We start from the raw sequence: 14,279 nt of genomic DNA, 5'->3' as shown, positions 1-14,279 counted from the left end.
TCAGGGCTTTATATTATCCAGTCATTTCAGGCATCAAAAGAATACTCCAAAAGTAAATAAAATTGCCAGTCTGTACTCTTTTCCAAATCTAAAGTCAACAACAGCAGTTCCTGTTCCGTTTTCACATCCTCAATCCAGTCTTTTTTGCCCGGGTTAATATAAGTTAATCATCCAGAGCTTCTCTTATCAGTTCCTCGCACAATACGTAGATTATAGTATCATCTCAAGTCTCTTCTCTGTTTACTGTCATAAGTATACGTTCAACATTCTCGAATTATAAGTCTCGGCTCGGGGTCGATATTATCTCAAAGAAGTATGTAATTAGCTAACTTCTTATCGTAATCCGTATCTCGACCACCCGTAGTAAGCCCTTAATCTCAAGCGTCCTGTCCCCTTCCGCGTCTCGCTGTTCTGGCAGAGTACAGACTGGCAATTTTATTTACTTTTGGAGTATTCTTTTGATGCCTGAAATGACTGGATAATATAAAGCCCTGAAGAAGTCGAGGTATTACACTGTACACGACGAAACACGTGTTGGCTGTTGTAATTTATTTTGGACATCTGGGGAGACACGAAGATAAACAAAGAAATAAACAACACTAACCGAAAACACTATGGAACTTTTTGATTATTGGAATTGACCTGTGAGATTGAAATCCCAATCTCACGCCTCGAGAAAAGAGACACTTGCCAGATACTTGTTTGTGGTATATAGAGAGACTGTTTGAGTGTGCTCAGAGGTTATTGTACCTACAAAGTGGTGATGAGGATTCAGTTTGTGTATATTTACTAACGACAATTCTTTTCCTTAACCAATCCCCTATAGGCGTGCATAAACATATGGACATTTTCCATCAAAAGTCCATCTATTTCTCTTTGGAGTGGACTCCGGCGGCAAGTCTGCTGCTGGGCTCTGGCGCAGGGGCTGCTGGACTAGGGGCGCATTGGGCTGCTGGAGCACTAGGGCCAAAGAGACCGGGATCTGCCTGGTGAGCCCCCAGTGCCAGTCATGTGGGTCTGGACTTCAAGCTAGGAAAGCGGCAGGAATCCTCTCCAGGTTTAGAACTTAGCTACAGACCAGGTAAGAGGGTCAGACACCGGGCCGCCGACTAGAATGAGGAAAGAGGTATGTCGTGTGCACTCACATACCTGTCCATCTGATAGAAAGGAAGGGGGGGGGTGGTTAGGCCCAGTGGCAGACATTTAAAATGCCCTTCCTCCAGAAAACACATTAATATCCAGTGTCACTTGAGATCTCTGGGGCTGGAGGCTCTTCCAGCTGCTTCATCTAAGAATTCCCAAGGTCCCCAGGCGATTGGAGCGATTCGCCTTATTCCGCATCTTTTTCAGACTATTCAGATAGGATTCACTTTAATTAAGATTATCGGAAATGCCCAAGATTACACAATGTAGTCCAATGAGAGTCTGGATTAAAGCCTAAGGCTACTGGTTCCAGTCATCAATTTATGCACCAGATCTTTTCTAAGAAATCAGACATATATTTGATAATAAGTCATTTCTTGTGAAGGCCGTTTATTTCCAAAATGTGGATCTTTTCATTAGGCCTTGAGACAAGATGACAAAAAATAAAACTAATAAAAAAAACGGCAAACTTGATTCATCTTAATTTTACCAATAGATCATTTCCTTAAAGCACCGATGGGCGATGTTGACATCACGTTTAGCCCATTCTTCCATAACATTCTCGCTCATCTTGGTAAGATGTCTCCTCACCAACAAGACCATGGTAGTCAACAGCTGCTCGAGGGGGAGAAAATAATTAGCAGCGGGACTAAAAATGAACATGACCAACTGTGGGTGCATAGCAAAGCACCCCGGCATGGGAGCTGGCGATGCCCAGCAGTGGGCACAAGAGGGAACAAGCACGGAGAAGAGAAAAGGAGTACGCCTGTGTGCTTTCAAGGTATCAGCCAGCTGGAACATGATTTCCTATGCCACATTCTTATTAAAAGCGAACAGTACTCGTTTGTTAGGAGTTTGTTATGGCTTACAGTCATTCTTTGTCTCTCAGGAGGAGGAGACCCGCTGCCAGAAACAGGTTTCAATTTCCAGATTTATCATCCTCCAAATTGAGGTTGCTGCTAAGAAAGGAGTATTATTACGAGTAAAAAAAAAAAAAAAAAAAAGGACGGAAAAATCCACGGTATGTGTGCATTTAAGAACATACATTTTAACATTCACGGACTGCCTCCGCAGCAACGCTTCAGTCTCCACCTCTACCCCGCTAACTAAAGGGCTTGTTAAAGAGGTGCACGCAGGCACAGTTTCACAACGAGAGACCTTATGCCTCAACAGCTAGGAACAAAAGAGCAGAATGGTTCGATCCAAGTGCCAACACTTCTAGCAAAGCGCTATAGAGGAGTGTCTGGCATGACCAGGGATGACCTGCAATATTTAATTTCATCGACCATCCCAATATCGGAATTAATAACGACAAAACTTTGAATTTAAATAGGGGGCTGTATTACTTTTACAGCTCAAATGCATTTTAAGTACCAAATGTGGCTGTAAACTAACCCCTTAATATCACCTCTGTGTGTCTGTGAGGATGGGGCTCGAACGAATGTACCCAAGGCGACCCACAAAATAGAAGGCACAGCAACCTCTTTAGTGCCAACAATTAATAAGATTTCATAAGGGCACTTTACAATGTTAAAATGGTCAGAGCACTGGCGGACCCCAATGACCGCATACTATAGTTACCTCAAACCTTTAGCCATGCCCACTGAGCTATCGCCCCATGAGCACCAAGCAAAACCAACAGGACGCACACAGATCAGTGAGGGACAGATCAACCTCATGACTAATCCAGTCGGGCTGCAGCTGGAACCTTGTGGTCCTAGGCAGCACCAGGTGTTTATTCTGGGAGGGGGGGGGGAGACAGACAGACAGACACATGCATATCAACATAACATCTCATATATAAAAACAAATATTTGTATAGGTGATAGCACTAATAATGTGCACTTCAATTTGAAGCCTAAGCATTTATGTTTTTAATAATTATGTACGTCTTCATACAAGATTTGTTTGTTACTATAAGAGTTCAAGTATGTTTTTGATACATGTAAATGTGAGATGTGATCAGTCTGTCTTTCAACAGATAACATTGAATCTGTCTTTAGTCTGTCTTTACTGCTATCTATTTTGCTAATCACGTGGGTTCCTTTTATAAATTGCTGAGAACGCCGCAGCGCATTGTATGTGATGAAGGCCATCTGTTGTGGCTGAAACGCGTCAGACATGACTGCGCAAGATCAATAAATGTATGCACTTTATTTTCTGGAGCCCGTGCCCGCTTCTTTGAAGTATTTGCATTTGGGATTACATACATCTATATCTATATGGAGAGTCAATCCCTACGCATTATCCATAATGCTTTGCTATTCTCGATGTAAAACTATGACCTTGCACTATCAATGGCTGTTAAATATTCAACAAGTCACCACCCATGTAGAAGCATATGACAGACTCGTTTGGAGTAGAAACGTGTTATGCTGGTTGTGGTGCCAAAAATTAAATATAATTATCTATCTATCTATCTATCTATCTATCTATCTATCTATCTATCTCAGCAGTATGGCTCACCAACTCAAACGTGGCCATCCTAAAACATAGCCCTGCTGCTTGCAGAGGGAACACTTAGGGGCATGGGTCTCGGACCGGAGGCAGGATTTTATTTGACGTGACACTCAAAGGTGTACAAGAGACCGGCTAAGAATATCCTGAGCAACCTGAGACTCGTAATGCACTCCTGTCCACCTAAGGCCTTCTAATACCGCATAACCCTTGGATAGCTTTAAATGGCTTATGCAGAAACCCGGGCAGAGGCGGATTTACCCTGGGGAGGAAATCCGAGCAAGGTGAGTAGACCTTGGATAAAGGACGTCAGAAGGGAGAGCCAAAGACAGGACAGTGTATCTGAGAAGACCATAGGCCTCTGGCTGAGCCACTGATGGGCTTAAGTGCTAGGGTACAGCCGATCCATAGTTGCCAAGTAACGTAGGTCCATAAAAGATGAGCTGCTCCAGTGCAGTCCAGGTGTTTTTTTCTTAGGATTCTGAGACTTATATTCCTGGTTTTATAATCGAATAAACACTTCAAGCCCCAAAAGTCGAAATAAAAACTATTGTAGCAACTCATCACGCATGGTCCTGGAAAAAGTTGCAGGCCTTCAGACCCAAATAGGCAACTGTTCGCAGGCCAGTACCTTCTGAAAAGTCTGTCCGGTGGGGCTCACAGTCAGTCCGGAACTTCCTTCATAGGCCGGAGCCTTTGAAAGTCCATTCAGGTTGGGTTAGAGTCAGTATCACATTCAATTTCGGACAGACCACTGGCACAAGTGCTGAGCAGAGTCAGTGCACAGGTTTCCCCACTAATCTGCTTTTGCAGTGAGCACTGCACTCTTAGGCACATATGCAACTGGGGTGAAATTGCAAACTTGATCATACACACAACATACTTCAGATCTGCCAATAAACTAGACTTGAACATGAAAAGATAAGACTTTTCAACCCCGCTTTTTAAAGTCTTGCCTTTGACAAAGCTTGAACAGTCTTGGGAAAAAAAAAATCATGCACAATATACTTACGTGTAAGGGCTTTTGGTCAATGGTCTTCATTCACAGGTCTGTTAAATTGTATATTACATTTTGCTTCTGGCCACCACATACAGCATCTGCTAATGTGTCCACCTACTCAAGCCACTGGCTCCCCTCTGCGGGAGTGATGGCATTTTGTTTGTGCACAATGTAATCCTCCATACAGTTAAATAGTGCAGTTCAGTGCCAGGAGTCGTTGGGCACCGCCCCTTTTTTTTTACACTTTAAATTTACTAATTTATATGCAATGACTGGCAGCTCCCCGCACATTGCTACCAGGCCTCTTGCTTCTCTTGATGTGCATGGCATCCCCACATGTTTTTATTATTTTACAGTTCCAAAATATATTTCTGCCATCTTGGAGTGGTAAATCAATATTAAATTACGCAAAAAAGAATTCCAAGATGGCCACCCTCCTGCATGCAGGAAGCCAGATTTGAATTATTTTGTTTTTGCCATAAAGTATTAAAAAGTATTCAAAGATGGCTGCCTGTGTGTGTGCGTGCGTGTGTATGAGTCTGGAAATATGGAAGGCTATCATAACATCATATAAACTAATCGCAAACAATTGCATATTAAGTTATATTTGCCCAGAGCATAATTCACCAATTACCTGGCTGTATTCCTGGGCTACATTTGGAGTGGATGTGTGACTTGGAGGGTGTGAGTAATCTTAATGGAGGTGTTCCAAGTGGGCAGAAGGGGACTGGACTTTGCGATGTTTGAACATGACCCTTGTGAGTCATGAAAACCTATTAACAAAACGGTTTGATTTCAAAAGCATGGCCACACATTTTGACTTTGCCTGATTAAGAGACATTTTGTTTTCCCGCCTACTTCACGCCTTCCACTTGGGCAATCTCTTATTTGCCCCTCTTTGTCCTTCCTTTTGAAGAGCGTGTCTTTACAAACATTCCACACCCATTTCAATGGCATCACTAAGTATCTGCCGTTTTATCTTCGGAGAGCAGAACTGAGGCTCACTATAAAGGGCCTGTAAAGAAGGCAGGATAATTCATTAATTATATTATATTAAAAAGATTCCGGTCTCCGCTCTGACTCAAAGTTGCAGTGCTTAAAGTGTGTGTGCACGTTTGTTTTTTATTGTTCACTAGGAGGAGTTACTTCTGCATTCTTGTAAGCAACCAGACACTTCCCAGTCAATGTACTGAGTGTGGACATGTAGAGCTCGCAAGGAACAAGGGCAGAAAACACGATAAAACTTAGACTCGCCAGACAACAGGAGAGGCTGGGTTAGCCGGGATAAAGCTAGAGACTAAGGTGAGTTAAAATGGGCGGCCCTGACTGCAGGTAGATTCTGTTGTCATCCCTGTAAATGTAGGTTCCAGGCTGCACTGGGAGAGCACCAAACAGGGCAGCCATTTTGGATTTTTCCGAGTAGCAGTGCAGGTTTGGGCCTTGGGAAGTTTCTGGTTCTTATGCTCGGGGTACTGGATGGGACTGTCACTGACAGAAGGCCAGACTTAGTAAACAGCACCTACATCTGGATCCACTCCCCCTTTCTTCCCGTTCATTTTTTCTCTTGGACGCCATGTTTCAAAGGGAAACGGAGGCATGATGTAACGAAAAGCTAATCCTACCACCCCAGGATGCAACAGTGCAGCTATTAAGCTGGTAAAGGAAAGGGGAGTCAGTTACTTATTGTTTAGAAATCAGGTGGATTACATAAAAGCAACATGTCTAACTGCTACGGCTCCCGGTCACTCCTCATGGTTGAATATCCTGGAGATGCAAGAGTCTCGATGGGATTAACAACGAGGCTTCCCTAAACTTTGGATACTCGCAAACATTTGCCCAGGGGCTACAAAGTACAGTCTGTGGTGTCACCGAGGGCCGCACTGATGACAGCAGGGAGGCGGTAGGGGTCTGGGTGGGTCGGGATGGTTTCAAGAGGTCTAAAGAAATGTTAATTAAAGGGGCAAGCTTTTATTTGCAGGTTAATAAATGCTTGCCTGTTTTATTTAACATTTTTTCTGAATATTAGTGCTTAGCAGCTTGTGCTGCCCTTCACCACGGAAGCAGCACGTGGGCCTCGGGCCGTACTTGGAGTATCACTGCTCTAAACAAACCGATATTAAAAGTAGACACTAAGATTCAAAAACCTGCTGGCTGTCAGCAGTGGATAATTAACCTACCAAATTACCCTTTTATAAGGAATTAGCTGTCACCCGTTTCTGACCCTACCCTATTCGATGGCCTTCTTTCCAGCACGCAGTACTTCCAAACTCCCGACATCCTCCTCTACAATTACTTGGCCCCCTACTGTGGCTGGCGTCGGTACAGGACAGTCAACAGCCAGGTCCGTCGACAGCAGCGTCCGTCCCGTGCATGTTCACACACTGCCTTCCCCACCGTCTTGGCAGTCACCACAGGACGCTCCGTCCAAAAGAAACACGGCCTGCTGTCCTTGCGCTCCCCGGACTTCCAAAACCAACTACAAGACGTGTTGTTTCTCTCTTCCAGTAAGATGCTCGGTATTCACCAGCCTCTGCACACAGTCTGGTTTGCATTTATAGAGGTGAGCGAAACGGAGTGTTCTTTTTTTCTATTACATTTTATGGTAATCTCGCAGATACACCTTTAGAGCACAATGTTTGCTGCTATCTTTTGAGACGTTTTTTCACGCAAAGTAATATCTCAAATAAAAAAAAGAAAGGCACCTCAAGTAAAAAACTTACACAGGATACCATTCGAGCAGAAAACATCTCTCTTCGCAAGACTTTCTGCAGCGAGCTAAAATGTATCCTCAATTGCAAAATGAAAAATGTCAAAAAACTTCAAAAGTTTCATATAGTACGCAATTCAGGAGGGTTACGATCTTTTTCAGTGTAATTTTAATTTTGCGATGATCTAGTTTGCATGCAACATAAAATGACACCGCTCAAGCCCACCATCTTTCCCATGGGCGGAATGCAGTGTCCTTCTCTAGGAGCATCTGGGCTGTCACATGACTGTGCAAGGTCTAAAGTTATTGATTTCGGAGCTCTGTAAAGCACTACTGTTTCACCTGGCATCTTTGACGTGTTTTCCCCCGATTTTTTTGCTTCTGACCCTGGTGTTTTTGACTTTGTGCTGCATTTAGTTTTTGCTTGTTTTAGCACTGCGCACTTCACCAATGCTGTCCGTAGTTAAAGTTCAAGTGCTCCCTGTGTAAACTGCTTTGGAGACTGGTTTATCCATGATTGGCATATTTGATTTACTAGTAAGTCCCTAGTAAAGTGCACTGGTGTGCCTAGGGCCTGTAATTCAAATGCTACTAGTTGGTCTGCAGCACTGATTGTGCCACCCACAAGTAGTCCTGACACCTGCCTCAGGCCTGCCGCTGCAGTGTCTGTGTGTACAGTTTCGAACTGCCATGCCGACCTGGCAAGCGCAACCACTTGCCAGGCCCCAACATTTCCTTTTACTACATTTCAGTCACCCTAAGGTAGGCCCAAGGTAGCCCCATGGGCAGGGTGCAGCGTATTTAAAAGGTAGGACATGTACTGTGGTGTTTTACATGTTTTGATCGTGAAGTACAGCCAATTTAGTCTTTTCACTATTGGAAGGACCATCTCTCCCATCGGTTATCATTGGAACAGCACTCCTCCACCCCTGAGACAGCTTGGTCAAAGCTAACTTGACAAAAAAGCAGCTCTATTCTTTCCAGTTGGGATCCATCTCATACAGGAGCCCATCAAGATTATAAGTGCTTGTCAAAGATACCCTTTGTCCACAAAACTGATCTGCCACTTGCCCCGTGCCAGAACTCAGGGTTGTGTAGCCAAATGAACTGCTTGATGTTATTTGTAATAGACCCAGGCAAAATTTGTGCATAATTTACAGCATTTTGTGTTACACCGGTTATGTAAAATTCCAAAAATTACATCACTATGCCACGTTCATAATTTGAGGTCCCTTTATGTGTGTATTGATATGTGTATTGATACTTGTATAGCGCACTACTCACCCGCAAGGGTCTTAAGGCGCTTGTACGAACACCGCTGTGGAACCCATCCTGGCTTTCCCTGTGAGGCGTCCACTCCTGGGCACCCCCAAGGTGGAGGCCAGGCATCCTTGTGGGGGCCGTTGTGGAGATTAAGCAAGCTATTGCCCAGAGTTGCAGAGTGGGACTCCATGATTGGAATAGGCACCGAGGCGAGAATTATCAGGTCCATGGAATTTTTGAGCCCAAGACCCCCAAGGCGGGGAATTGAACCCTGGTCCCGGGCTAGACCTCTGCATCAGGGTCTGCCGCTCTAATCATTGAGCCACACTTCTCCACGTTCCCATGCAAACTCCATTGTCGTAGCATGGGAACAAAGAAAATTAAACCGAGTAGCTGTTGTCTGCAGCACTTGTGTTTTATGCACTACGTTTAGTGAGAAATATATTGTATCTAAAATGGACGCAAAGTTGAATGTTACGCTAAACATGGAGCTAAATGTTGCATCCCATGTAATTTCTCATACTTTTTCCGAATTTTAGCACACCAAAGCAAAAGGCGAACTCACAATTTAGCATATCATATATCTGTAAAGGGGAAACTTATGTGTCACCGCAGAAAGTTCTTCATCCACTCTGAGAGCGAAACGGATTCCTTCTTGAACAGCTACGATGAGGTCTGTGAATGTTACCACAGATCTATACAAACACAGAGCTGGCAAGAATGACTTCAGAGATCAATTATTTTTTCTATCACTACCTGCCAGGACTAGCATACTTCTCCACCTAAAACAATTGGCCAGTATGATAAAAAAAAATGAAGCTTATCCTCATGGATATTATACACTCACAAATTGAAATGTATTGTCCACCTGTGAGACAATCACTTGTCCTGAAGACTGCTCTTGTTCAAATGTCTGTAGTCTACATATCCAGGAATCTTGCTTTTGTGACGACTTCCCATTTTAAAAGTGCATACTGTCTGCAGTGTTTTCCGTGGCATAAAGAAAGGCCACAAGTAACATTTTAGGCTAATAACCAGTGGATCAATTCAATCACTTAACATTTCTTTAAAACTTTCTCAGTGGGATGGCCTAAGTGCGACTGGTATGCACAGGCATGGATACTGTGTCCTCTGTGCCACAGGGCTCAAGCGTCATCTCACGAATGAAGCCCAACAAAGGCTCGCTTTGGTTCCTGCTCAGAATGAGGTATGGCATGGCTGTTCGGCTGGACCAGTCCTTCGAAAGCATGATCAAGGCTAATTAGCATGAAGCTGGCCCCTGATTGCAGAGGTACAGTGACCAAAAATATTTGACTCAAATGAGTCCAGAGCACTTAAAGTGAAGCAGGTTAACCCACGCATTCCACTCCAACATTGTTAAATATGTAATGGATTTTATTTTATTTTTTACTTTTTTATCTAGCTCGGTGAGAAACATTTTTATGTGCTGAAACCAGCAGGTTATGTGACAAATCAAGGATACAACATTAAATCTCTGATTAGGCAGTATTTCCATGAGAGGCTTATTAGTCGAACTTGAACAGTGTTGAAGATGCCAGAACAAAACAAACCGTTGATGTCAAAGAAGATACATGTAAGACCCAATGGAAGGGGCTTCGGACTCAAACCACAAAAGACAACATTCCGAGAGTGTACCACCCACAAAAAGAAACTGTTTGCTTGAGAATGTTTTGCTTTGCAAATAGGTTTGCCATAAAGGAGAGGTGTATTCAGATGTGGAGCATATCCAAGTGGGCGATCCACTATGGTATCTTCATACCCAGGCTTCTGTCTGCGGCCAGATTTTGGGTGAAGGCCCCTGATTTAGGTGCTCAAGATCCCATCTGGGAAGAAGAAAAGGTCGAAGGGGCGTGTATCTTTTCTGCGTCGCATTTTTCGCTCATAGTTTATCACACAAAATTGAGGTAGTCAGGGTTTAGTCAAACAGTGAGCTTTATTATTCCTTTGTCAACCTCATCAATCTCAAGAGCACCGCTCAGTGATATACACCTATGATTGTCAAGCATCCTTGAGAGATGTAATTATTTGGAGAAAAAAAATAATTTGAAACAATACCAATTTTGGAGTTAGTGAAAAATGTGGCTATAGTACGTTAAGTGGTGAAGATACCTTCTGGACACCAGGTCACAAAACAAATGTTGAGGCACAAAATGAACGCTGCGCTAGAAAACGGCACTGTAGTAATTAAGGAAACCATGGTATATTATGGACGCTGCAGCAGCAGTGGCGCAGCACTTAATCCTCACCCCAGTACGTTGATCCTGCCGGTGTCCGGAGGCTCTGCTGCTGTGGCTGCCATGCTCCTCTCTGCTTGGCCCTTGCCTTGTTCATCCTCTCTATGTGAGGGAAGAAAGGGTAATATTACTTCAACAGGTGGAACCACGTTGGAAATGGAATGGCTATACAACATTGGGAGCTCATTGACCCCCCCCCCACCATCCAGAGGGGAGCTTCAGGAATACCCAGTGTTACTCCAGTTTAATGCCAGGTTCAGGGATTAGTCAGGGAGCAGAAGGTCAAAGACTGTCTTTGTTAAACCCAGGACTTCTAGTTAACACTGATAACTCCCCAAAAACAGAATCAGCCACTAGAGGGTGGTCCCACCCTACCTTCACCCAAGAATTCAACACTTCTCAACTGCACCCATGAGCCTGACCAAGTATGCCACTCTCCCCACTCCACACAATCTAACTTCGTCTATCCCCTCCCCACTAGATACTGTTTCTTCCTTCCTAGAGACCAGCACCCAACCAAATGCAGCAGCCACCTCACTAGACCCTGTCCCTTCCACATAGAACCCCACCAACCCACAAGACCTTGCACTACTGTGAACGCAGTAGTCACCAAGGATGCAAAGTATTCAACCGTAACCAATTGCATTGTTATTCTATTATTCCAACTATAAAATGAAAACAGATTGGCAAAATAATTAAGCAAAATTGCAACAATTTACATGAAACCGTATAAAACACAATTATTTTACGAAGATATCTGGCAAAGATAATTAACACAATGAATCAATCATTAAGTAAGATTTAGTTTATAGTTATAATAAATATTCTATATCCCTGCTTCCCTAAATAGCCACCTCAACATCCGAGCAGGAACATTCAAACAGTAGAGAATTTTGTAACAGAACTATGTGGGTGAGCACCGTAAAGCAGATTAATTCCTAACCAAGATACCCCTTTCGTCACACTCAATCCTACAAGCAACCCATTAAATGCCATTTCCTTTCCAATATACCCACATCCTTTCATAGGAATGCAAACCTCCCCATTAGAACCACCCTCGGCTCATTCACCCCTGCCTTTTCCCCTGGAGACCCTGCCCATTACCCACAAGACCTGGGCCCTCTCCATGAGACTCATCCACTTCCCATTGTACTCAACGTCTCCACTTCACACTGGCTATGGATGGTGTCCAGTAAAAGATAATACATCGCTAGGGGAGAGGACGCCAACAGCTTCTTGATGGAGATGGACAGTGGATAGCTAAAAGGTGCAGACTGCAGTACAGGGTAATCCCCAACCGAGATGCAGCTTTCAGTAAGGGGAGGACTTTGATAACGCAAGATTTGAATCAAAGATAAGCCTTGCAAAAGGACATGCAATTCCTTTTGCTGAAACGCAGAATCAACACCCGAAAGGGCTACATGCTAAGATATAAGGGATGCCCTCAAGAACAAAATACCAGGAAGAGGACAAGCAAAGCAATAGAACTGCCCTGGAAAGCACCTATACCTCCGTAAGGGCATGCATGGTGACAACACATTTATTGTACAGCAACATCTGTGGAGAGTCAGGAAGGGGTGTAGGGCATACATACGGATGTGAGCATCAGGGAATAGATGGATCCGGTAGTAAATAATGCTAGTGATAAATATAGAAAAGCACTGGCAAGGCCAACAAGTCTGGCTTGCATTGAGTCCAGAATAAAAATAAAAAAAATTAAAAACCCTCTTGCGGTTAAAACAAAATCAAACAAAAAAAGTAGGGCTTTCTGTATGCAATTTGTCTGAGAAAAACAATTTAATGCATGATAAATCCGAATACTTTTGAGATATAAATTAGTCCCTCATCCATTACAATGCAAACACTTGACATGAGGCATAATGATAGCTAAACAGCCAATAGCATGTGGTTAGAGGGAAATACTCCTCTGGGTAAAGCTAAAATAAACACTGCATAGTTTAACAGGTATTGGACCACTGCACTATTAAGCCAGGCCAAATTAATAAACAGGGTAATAACTATATATTACATGTACCAAGTCCAATAATGATAATACAATACTAATTCGTAATTATGTTATCAGCACTTAAATTAGCAAATTTCTGAAATATGAATGTCCCATAGTATACCAGGGCCAGACTGATAAAACAAAGGAGCCCTGGCAATTCTTTAGGACCGGCCCCGGGGGAAGGGGCGGGAGGGTGGGAGTCAGAGGTTGGTTGAAGGTGGGTGAGGATCCTATTGTGAAGCACTGCCGGTTAACTAAACTTGCCCCCAGCACAGTTGCTATTGTTACTGGGGGTCGATATTGCAGCATTGCTGCAAAACCAGACATCAGTAACAAAAAAAAATTGCTCCACCTTCTCCAAAACAGACTCCCACCCTTCCAGCCATTCCCCCGGAAAACACCAGCCTTGTACTGCATTTGTGTAATCTGGTGGAGCCCTTATGCAGGTCTTGTTGTTAACAGTAAAAATAAGAAATTAATGTGGCAAAAAAGTCTAGCTAGGCAGTGGAAGCTTGTCTTTGCAAGTCTGTTGGCTATCTGTGCAGTACTTTAACTCTTCGACATTCGAGCAACAAGTTTCTTTTAGTTTTGTTTGGTGGCTGTTGGGCGATATTTTTCATCTTCATCCCTTGTTACTAGAAAATTGGTTAATTTGGGGAAGAGAAAATATTGAATCCAATGTGCAACTCCGATTTCCCTTAGGGATAACGATGGCGAGAATCCTTTCACTAGGAGGTCTTCAAACGGCGATGGCTCAGATTGATATGGTTTAGGAATAACGAGGATGAGTTCAATTTTATGTGAATTGAGCATCACGAAATGGTCCAGCTTTCCCGACGAGGAATTTCTCTAGGCAAGCTAGAAGGGTGAAGACTACAATTTTAGGTAGATTTATTTGTCATTTACATATCTGCGAATGGAAAATTCAATACTTAAAGAAAAGTAAAGAGCTCAATATAAAGATTCAAGGTAGCAAGTGCAGAGATGCAGTTTTGTGGGCAACCAACAGCATTGTGACTCTTGCAAAGACGCCCTCATAGTCTTTGCCAATTTATGGCGACCAGTTAAGATAGAGGAGAACCTGTTTCGGGCTTCGCCATGGAAGCCAACATGGGATTCAAAATCTGAACAAGCCTTTGGAAGGTAACTGTCCAACCACTGAGTAGAACAAGTCATATACAAGCATCTACAACAGGCTTAGAAGACCATGAAAGTTGGCAGAACAAGGTCCATGCAATCAGCGGAGTCCAAACAGAGCCAGAGAGACAAGACCCTCCTGCCCAGGCGCTTGCTCCTCTCCAAGCCCTGTCCTGGTTGCAGGGTCATTTGACCCTGCGAAATTCAACTTAAAAAATGTTCAGAAATCCAAACAGGCGACCCTCTGCCCGTTTCAGATTTTCATACATAAAAGCCGACTAGCTTCAACAGATGCGGCGGTCAGAAAAT

At 43.5% G+C, this 14,279-nt stretch overlaps 1 protein-coding gene across 2 annotated transcripts in view; it reads right to left on the bottom strand.

Moving 5' to 3' along the window:
• Nucleotides 1-14,279, bottom strand: part of HS6ST1 (heparan sulfate 6-O-sulfotransferase 1) — a 233,659-nt gene that overhangs the window by 29,203 nt on the left and 190,177 nt on the right. For both annotated transcript variants that reach the window (XM_086943801.1, XM_086943800.1), the window contains exon 3: nt 10,838-10,927. In XM_086943801.1, the coding sequence (XP_086799927.1) occupies nt 10,838-10,927 (90 nt within the window). The remainder of the gene's footprint in view (nt 1-10,837; nt 10,928-14,279) is intronic.

The sequence above is a fragment of the Lissotriton vulgaris genome, chromosome 11 (genome assembly GCF_964263255.1).
Source record: "Lissotriton vulgaris chromosome 11, aLisVul1.2, whole genome shotgun sequence".
Lineage (NCBI taxonomy): Eukaryota > Metazoa > Chordata > Amphibia > Caudata > Salamandridae > Lissotriton > Lissotriton vulgaris.
This window is presented reverse-complemented; position numbering and strand designations above follow the sequence as displayed.